This window comes from Topomyia yanbarensis, chromosome 2, assembly GCF_030247195.1.
Source record: "Topomyia yanbarensis strain Yona2022 chromosome 2, ASM3024719v1, whole genome shotgun sequence".
Taxonomy (NCBI): Eukaryota; Metazoa; Arthropoda; class Insecta; order Diptera; family Culicidae; genus Topomyia; species Topomyia yanbarensis.
Genome location: NC_080671.1, coordinates 104,954,618 through 104,964,635, shown reverse-complemented (window position 1 = coordinate 104,964,635; position 10,018 = coordinate 104,954,618). Strand labels below are relative to the sequence as shown.

General features: G+C 37.0%; 1 protein-coding gene across 1 annotated transcript; it reads left to right on the top strand.

Annotated features, from left to right (window-relative positions):
- The first annotated feature begins 2,355 nt into the window (after positions 1-2,355).
- On the top strand, positions 2,356-3,073 carry LOC131684932 (NADH-quinone oxidoreductase subunit B 2-like). Its single transcript, XM_058968210.1, has one exon. It carries the CDS (start codon positions 2,429-2,431, stop codon positions 3,071-3,073), a length of 645 nt encoding a protein of 214 aa, XP_058824193.1. The 5' UTR covers positions 2,356-2,428.
- Positions 3,074-10,018: the final 6,945 nt, after the last annotated feature.

Here is a 10,018-nt window from a genome sequence, read left to right as displayed (position 1 = left end):
TGACATAATCAATTATTTTAGCAGACGGATAGTGCTGAGGAATGTGTATTTTCCTGATTTCGACCTTTGATAGAGTGTAAATCTTAAAAAGGATTAAATCTAAATATTTGGAGCCCCCGAACTTTATTTCATCGATGACCCTAAAGGTGCCGTGGCATTTTCTATCCTAGAGGCACCAGGGCAAAAAGTAGTATTTTAATCAGTGCGGGTTAGACAACTATTTGTACTCCATACAATAGTGACATTTTAAACTAAATTTATCAGATATTTTTATGTAGCGAACAGTTGATAAAACCGACAGGCACGTGAGAAGTTCAATTAGCATGGTTCTTTAAATATAGAACAACAATGCCACATTGTGCACTCTTACAATTACGAATATTAATTACATTGTGATATATATTCCACTCTAGGATGTAAACCACAAGTGGAAGACGAAATTTCAAACTAAACCTTGCTCGGAACTATGAGACAACCTTGTGATAATATATTAGGAAGCTAGAAGGAAGTTGTTTTGTTTTATGTGTTACGCCAGTAACATACGATTCTAGGATCATCATTAGAGATGGGCAATTCGTTCGCGAACGGTTGAAGTGAACTGGTTCTTTGAAGAGAATGAGCGAACGGAAGTTCTTTTTAAAAGAACGGTACTTCTCAATTCTCTTCAAAGCGAATGAACTGAATATGACCCAAAGCCGTTTAGCGAATTTCTCGGACCGATTTTTAGGCGAACGAATGAAAATGAACTGACTTGCCGTCCCACAAACCGCTCTCTGTGCTCTCCCAGAATAAAACCGGCGAAGAACGACTCATAAGCGAACGACTCATCTCATTCTCTATTTCTCTAGTTATACATAATGAAGAAATCGCCACCATTGATGAACTTGTTAAGCATACAGATAATAGTTTGGGCAGCATCTGTTTGGTTCCTCTCCAAGAATCGAATGTTTTCAGAGACATTCGCTAGATACAAGTAAAATATCAGCTGAACGGAAGAACGGTTCATCTGAACTAGTTCTTTTTATAGAACTGTTTAGTCGGGAATGGTTCTTCGAAGTGAACTGTTTCGCCCATCTCTAATCATCATTGTTAATCCTCGATGTTTGATGGAGAAATATGTACCTATATTAGAATTTATTCCAGAGCTTGAAAGCACGGGTGAACATTTTTCTACAAATACATGACATTTATTTTGTTTGACATACATCTTTTTATTTATTACACCAATAACAGTACTTAAATATTTGTATAACGGGATATATCTCATTAAAAAGCGTTCCGTTTGTCTCGAGTTGTTCAACTCAGTTTCAAATTTTATTATTCTTGAAGCCTTAAATATTTGATTGAACTGGCTAACATTATCAACATTGATATCATCTATAATTCCATAATTCATTGTTTTATGAGTTACAATCATTCAAATTTTAAATTTACCTCCGATTCGTTTGATAATTTTCCAATTCCATCATAAAGAGCATATGGCATTTTTTTTCAACCTGGATTATATTATTATATTGTCAGAATATAATAAAATTTTATAAATTTACCCTCTGGATGGATCAAAAGCGTCCTGAAAACAAGATTCCTCATAATTAATTGAACATATTCGTCAATGAGCTCGCCTCGCAAGGTTGTGACTTCAAGCTCACCGGAGTAGCATTCGATCAATCTGGAAAAGAAAATGCGTTACAGACGTGAATTTTTTTCAGACCTATTCCAATGAAATTGGGACTTACAGTTCCCTGGGAACTTGTGAAGTAACATTTTATTTGTATTTCCCCAACCCGAACAATTCCTCACCTGGTTGTTTTTGCTAAAATTAATTGCACTGATGGGTAAACAACATTCAAAAAAGGTTGCTAAGCAATTCAAATGCATGTAGCAACGACCATATATAATAAGTACTACTACCAACTTGAAGAAACAAAAAAAGAGCAGATAACTTGATTATTTCTTCAATGTTGGCAAAACTGAAGGGACCGTACTCCCTCTGCTACTTCAAAAAATCTAGTACACAACGTGCCATAGAATGTTGAGTGTTTCTTCGTGAGTCGGTAGTCACGATTAGTCTCTGGTTGAACAATGTTCGTAGTTGTTAATTTGTGCCTGGGATTTTCTGCAATTTGGAAAGTTACAGACATCTGGGTTATTATTAATACTTCCAAATATTTGGTGGAATGGAGAAACACGTTCGATTGGCTATTTAAATGAGCATTTCGTTTTAAAACAAAAGAAATGTTGAATGATTAAATTTAAAAAAAAATTCAAATATCACGCGTTGTTTTGGATTAGTGTAGGTATACCATCTAAAATCTGATGATCTAGTCATCTGTGAAATTTGAATCGAAAAAAAAAATTAGATAAATTTCCGTAACATCTTTCAAGCTGGTGTCGTGAATTAATTTTTATTCTTCCTATCAATTGCAAAATGATGCGTTCTACCTTACTTCCGTGTCTCACTATCGGGCAAAGATCCATCCATGCCCACCATTTTGTTGCTGGTACAAACACGACATCGGTTCGTGGTAAAAACTCCATGCCGGTTGTGGAAATGGACAGGCCGGAACAGGAGAAGTATTCTCCGTTTGGAAGAAAACAGGCTAACTGGGGCGAGTGGACCGTTGCTCGGATGGATGATCTTTTGAACTGGGGACGGAAAGGCTCGATCTGGCCGATGACGTTCGGATTGGCTTGCTGTGCTGTTGAGATGATGCACATAGCGGGCCCCCGTTATGATATGAACCGCTTCGGGGTAACTTTCCGTGCTTCACCGCGGCAAGCGGATTGCATGATTGTAGCTGGTACGGTAACGAATAAAATGGCTCCGGCGATGAGAAAGGTGTACGACCAAATGCCGGAACCCCGGTGGGTCATTTCCATGGGCAGTTGCGCCAACGGAGGAGGCTATTATCACTACTCGTATTCGGTAGTGAGGGGATGCGATCGTATTATACCGGTGGATATTTTTGTCCCAGGGTGTCCTCCGACTGCGGAAGCATTGCTCTATGGTGTTTTACAGCTGCAGAAGAAGATTAAGAGAACTAGAACGCTGCAGATGTGGTACAGAAAGTAGATGTTATGTTTTAGTATGTCTAACTGTACAAAGCAAATAAATAGATAATTTATAAAAAATAACACGCACTGTAACAAGGCTTTATATCATTGTTCGTGGCGAAACTTACCATTTTTCAAGGAAAATTCTTACTAATTGATAGCATATACAGGGTGATTCACGATTTTTTTTTTAATTTTTCGTCATTTTTTAAAGGAAAAGAGTGTGTGATCAATATTTTCGGCAAGATAAAGAATCCTAACAATTATATTTTTATGGGAAATTAAAGCCTGCTAATAGCCAATGAAAATAAATATTTGTTAGTTTGAATCCGATGAAAATTGCGAAAGTCATTCAATTTTTTGTTAAATGCCAATTTTTGTGTTTCTTTGGGTCAACTTATTGAACCATCTCGATTCCAATTTTTTCTAAGGCTTGTTTAATAATATATAAGGGACTTTCTGTTAGAATTCTGTTAAACAAGTAAATGAAAGAATTTCGAAAGAATTTAATGTGGGGTAATATTCGAACTTGTTTATCCCAATCTGTATTTGGTTCCACCATGGAAATTTGAAATCCACCCTCCTGTTGACTCGTTTCAGTGGAACCTTTTGGCGGAGTATGTCATATTAGGCAATCCATGAGACGTTTCTGATCAGCTGATTATTTCTTCTTTACTTATTCTGACGTTACTCCGAGGGGTGCGACGTCCGACAATATCGTTGATTCGATCCAACATCAAACGAATCGGACTAACAAAGTTGTTTGTCGGACGAGTTTTTCTGTTCGCAGGAGTATACTTGTTGACAGAACCCACCGCTGAATTGTCAAACAAACGTCTAATGGATTGCCTAATACTTTGTCATAAAACAGCGCGACTGTTTCGTCAAGCTCTTTGCAACACATTGAGTCGGTCCAGTCGACAGTGGCAATCATTGCGGAGATTTCGTCACAGTTGCAACGGTTAAAGTCAAAATCAAGGTCGTTTATTTACTAACAACTCATTATTAAATAGTGATTTAACTCGCCAATCGAGAATATTTAACATTTAACATTTACCCAGTGAGCAAATTTTCTGGCAGAGACCGCTCTGCTAGATTTCTGTAAGTCTTTGTTTGGCAGCCCTGTCAGATTTCAGCGCGTATCCTATCGGGTTAGTTGGGCTATGGCGAACTCTGTTTCGCTCGCGTTTTCTGGCAAATTTTGACAGGAACCGAGCTAAACCCTGGCATAACTCGGACATAAACTGTGCAAAGATCCTGGCAATTTCTATCTGGTAGAATTTAGCACGAATCGAGCAAAACATCTGACAAAGATGTGGCAGGAAGCGTGCAGAGATCTTGGCCGTACATTTCTGGCTCGATTCTGGATAAAAATGAGCAGCATCGGTTGGTTTAACCGCTTCTGTCAGAAACGGTTGTTGCATTTGAGCGAATTCGTTGCCAGAATTCTCGCACAAATCGCGCAAAATGCTCGCAGAAACTCTGCCAGCATCAATTTCGCTTTGCTCAACTTTTGTTAACTTTCTGCTTGCCACGCTGACCGGGTACTCAAGTTCGAAAATTAATGAGCAATAGCAATAATGGAAAGTAAGCACCAATTATTCTTTACAAGTAGATTTTGTTAGTCCTGAAAAGGACTGTTTTGGCAACATTGGGGACGCGTGAATTTACATCTTGCCGTCGGTGATTTTCATCGGGGCAGCTTTCTTGGCTGGTGCAACGGGCCGTCTTTGGCTTCAGCTTGTTCGTTGCTTGTTGCCTTCGATGGTTTGGTGGTCTTCTGTTTGTGGCGGCTTTCTTAGCGGCAGCCTTTTGCTTTTTCACTTTCTAACCACCACCACTAGCGTTTTGATGTAGGACTACGTCTTTGTTTTCGAAGTGGGGGTGCACTTTGCAAATTCTACAAAAATGGTATGTAACGAAAAGTGGTCCAATTTAAAACACATATAATTCAGCCATCCCACGATAACCCAGTTAAGCTCAACCGGAAATGAACCGGAATTCTGGCTGGTTCCAGTTCGTATTCCGGCTCCAGTGACACAACCGATTCTAGTTAGAATCGGTTGTTGCACTGGAGCCGGAATACGAACTGGAACCAGCCAGAATTCCAGTTCATTTCCGGCTGAACTTTACTGGGAAATTTTCAAATATATTGCGCATATCGCCCCGAAATACTTCTAAGAATAGATTCCAATAGATAAACCCAAAGATTTTTGATATCATGGCATTAAAAATTTAAACAATGTACAACCTAGCCAAATATCGCGCATTTGCACACAGAAGATAGCGCTTCCCAAGTCCGGGACGACAGATTTGTGTACCTAGCGCGCTACGCTTCTATGAATGACGTCATCATCGACTATTTAAAGAACGGATTTGTCCGGACAAGCTCAGTTGTCTGTTGAACGGCAGATCACTGCGCTGTGTGTTTTCACAGCCAGTGTAGCTGAGTTAGAAGTCCGTTACACTAGCTGTGGAGGTAGTGCCGTCCAACACTATGCTTTCTTTTGTGTTGTGCTCGTTTCCAACACACTTTTATGCACAATCTCGAACACAACTATTCGTGCACAAAATCGCTTGTACATTCGAGCTTCATTTGCAAACACGGTTAAAATAGTGTCGTGGTACTAGATGTCTCTTTCGCTCTATCCATCATCATCAGCGTTGACTCATTTTGCTTTGTGAGCTTGGGTTCGAACTGTTGGGCCACTTCACAAGAGAGAAGAAAGGCTTCTTATGTACATAATATGAAAGTTTTGTATATAATTTGACCGTCAGCAGCAGTGATGTTATGAAAATTGAAATTTTTAGCATTCTTCAGGGCATCAATCAGTTTTTGCTTAATAACGTTTTTCCACAAGCATCAGATCGTTTTGTGGTCTTCGAATTTATTTTTTTTTGACAAATTTCCTTTAAAAGTCATGCATCTATTTATTTTTAGGAGGTAACAGGCGACTCTTGAAAGAATTATTTTGCAAAAGACGATTGCTCCATACGAAATCCCATGTAAACATTAAGCAGTGGGCGCAAAAATATAGTTCGAGCTTAAAATTTGCAGAGTTGTTATGGGACCAGAAAGCAATTTTTTTTTCTTATAACCGTGTCCCACTCTAATGTGCATGTTCAGAATCAAATTTGTATTTGATACAGCCTCCTGCCAAGGACGACGTCTCTGTACAGCCAGCATCACTGCCATGAAAGGCAAAACATGGATTTTGAACCGAATGATTAGAAGCTGTATTAAGTTACAAAATGTCGATTTTCTGAATGATATGATATTAAATCATCCCATAGGATGCAATACGTCATGTAGAATGCTTGAATATCGAGCATAGTGCCGAACATAATTCTTTGTTTGGGGCTTTATAGCTATAACGCCCCATATATGTAGGTCGCTGTCAAACTCCATATGATGGTATAGGGTTGTCAGTGGGCTGGAAAAATACTTATCTTTCTTGCACATGCTTTGCAAGCATTCTCAACATTGTTTATTGCTTGTTTATTGTTTGTTTACATCAACAGGCTGTTGTGAAGCCCCAATGATGTTTCGATAATTAAAATAAATAACGTAGCATTAACAGATAAAAGTAATTAAAATAAAATTAAAATACATACAAATAACAAGGTCAAGATAATAACGAATATAGAACACATTTTTCTTCAGAGTCACGATGCTGACAGCACACTTGCAAACAAACGACGGAGCGTTTTGCGTTCCTTTGACCTTTGAAGTTAACTTTGTCCGGTTCCTTCAATTAATATGTAACCAAATACAAATTTGTATTTGATACAACCTTCAACAAAGCTGTTCGTAAAAAATATAAGCAACGCGGTCTTAAGTTCCGAGGAATGAAATTTTTCAATTTTTATTATCGATTTTATATACAGAACTCTATAGAATATAATCGAAACCTCAGTTCAGAAAAAAACTCCATTTAAATATCTCGCAATTTTATAGTTTATAGGATTTTTGATGCACTTCGCTATCACACTTTTTCCCTGTTGCCAAATGAAATGATATGAAATCGACAAAAAAATAACTTTTTCGATTACATCTATTATAGAAACCGGCAATCATGCTAGCCTAGCAGATAGTAAAAATAAGAAGAAGTCTGTTTTTGACATATTTCAATGTCAAACATATGTCAGGTCAGGTGCTCTTTTGATCACACTTTTGTTGTATCACACTTTCATTCTGTGCAGTTCGATTTGGTGTGCACTAAAGGGACTGAAATAACAAAGAGACGCCATCTTAATTCAGTGAAAACAATTTAGCTAGCAACCAAGCTACGGGTCACCAGCAACACTGCAAATGTGCAAGCCTCACAAAACTTGTTTGTTGTTATTCCGTTTGTTTCTCCCAGTTAATATAAAAATCCGATGCGACTTCTGGTCTGCTGAGTTTCTCGACCAGCTAAAGCATAGTTACCTATATCTGCAGGAATGGGATTTTGCAGCAGCAAGACCATATTAGGCCAAGATTATTGCGATTTTTTCGATTGCAATCCATGACAAAAAGAGGCGCGGTTGAAGTCTTGTGCATATGTTCCCGTCTTATCAGTGTGCTGGAAACAAAAGGGCTTTGCTTTGTTTTGTTGATTCAGACTAATAACGGAACGACTTTCAGTTTAAATGTTTGCATCATCTGGTATTCGTTACCCTCATGCTGAATTTCGTCCTCCCATCAAACCAAACCATTTTCTCTTCAGCGTTTCTAAACACGATGGTATCCCAACGAACATTTCGTGGTTTTATAAACGTTTTAACAGTTCCTTTATTCAGCTCTAGTTGAACATGGGAAGTATATGCGTAATCATATTTCTTTTATTCCACCAACGCATCTGGATTTGGATAATTTATTCAGCTTGTCTGATTAAGACACATTAAAGAGCAATTCTTCAGCATGTACACAGCCTAAAGAAATCCACAGCTCAGCTTTATCAATAAACCTTTTCGTTACTGCTATTCAGCTGATAGTATTACCATACGAAAATATTAAAAAAGATATTTAATTTCAAGTTACACACGCCATCAATCTCTTTGGAAGCTATCTTTTTTTATTGAGGTTACGTTACAGTTAGAGAAAAATTGCAATACCTTGTTGGATATCATATCACGTACCTGGACTCGAACCCGCAACCTGTTGAATACTAAGCACTTACCTTACTGTCTTGGTAATCTTGCTTAAGATTTCACCGATGTACCGAAAAGTATAGGCTGCTGAATAGAGTCTGTACAAATGCTATAGTAGCCTTTTATAGATTTGAAGGACCTAGTTGCTTGGGTTTGAATCCCAACCTACGATATTTTTTTTATTCGATAATTTTTGGAATGTTCGGTAATCTTAAATTAGACAATTTACTAGTTTCGAAAACTGATGATTGTAGACGTTCTTGTATTCAACAGAACTTACAGTTGTCACAAAACATTTAGATAAGTAAAAATTGGTGTCATATGAAAGAGGTGATAACTGAATGATGGATTGAAACCATTTATAATTGTAAGGTGGCAATCTCCTCGATTTATTTTCTACTCCCTGCCAAATGATTTTCTTTTCAATCTGATTTTTTTTGGTAAGCGGAAGTCGCTGTTCGAATTCAGTAGTTTACATATTTATATCAATTATTTTTTTATTGGAATAAAACTACGTTTAAACTCATTGTACCTTGCAAGTCGATAAGTAAAAAAATCCATGGTAGCAATGCTAGTGTCAAAAATTTACAGCAACGTTAGAACAAATAGTTTCTCTTGTAATCCATATAAGAATATTCATGTTTTACAAGTAAACAGACCATTTAGATTATTGACATTGAAACATTGAAAAATTTACTTATTACTCGGCTGTGCGGGGATTTAGCTGACTTCAACTAAGTGTATATGTATATGCAAGTCTTTGGAATGATTTTTTTTAGGTTTGCTAATGCATCGAACCAACTTGATAACTTCTTTTTGTTAGCAATGACATTTTTTCAGGACGAAATAGAAATTGTAAATCAACTACATGAAATTATAAAAAACTGTATAGATGTTATAAGAGCAAACCGTTGAAACAACAAATAGAATAAGAAAAGGGTTCTAAATGTGCTAATTTGAGAAGTTCTTCACTTAAAAGTAAAAAAAAAAATAATTTGCGTGTATTGGGACTCGAACCCAGGTCGGTTACCAATAGTCATGGTTTGCTAATCGTGTCCATTTTTAGAGTAGGAACAATTACCTTTATTGAACACATAATTCAGCTAAAAGTGAAAAGTGGTATAAAGGCAAATGTATAAGTAGAAACAACTTTTTGTAGAGCAGCTTAATAAATAAAGGTAATAGTATTGGCAACAGAATCATTTATTCAGCTCGTAATTCAGTCTAATTGGGATGGTTGAATAAAGGCATTAATATTGCTGCTGCTACATTTGTTAGTAGTATAGTTCAGCCTTTTTTGAACTGGCGAATACTGGAGTTTAAATACGCTATATAAACTGTTAATGTTCAAATTGTTCAGCTTTCATAGCCTTTAATCTGCTTTTAATCAGACAAGTAGTCTTATAGTTCAGCTCCTAATGTTTGTTGGGATTGTAACAAATTTGGTTTGAGGACATAACTTTTATCCAAGCTTTTATCTTTAAATTATTTAGTTATTTTAATGTATTGTATAACAATACTTCCTTAAAAACAATACCACATAATGCTAAACATTTACGATTGACAACTCCTTTGTTCGTTTGGAATGACATTGACAGTAAATTGGAATTCCAAACGAAACATGGCGTCTCTTTGTTATTAGTCTCTTTAGTGTGAACTGTGCAATATGCAATTTTTTTTTTTCAGTGCGTGTTTCAGTAACCCATCTGGCAGATACGAAAATTATGCGCGCCACCTGGGTACGTATGACACTGCAATAATTTTATCACTTTACTCTCCTAGTGACATCTGCCTTTTACTGCAGTTTCTGGTAGTACTATCAGCGTGAATT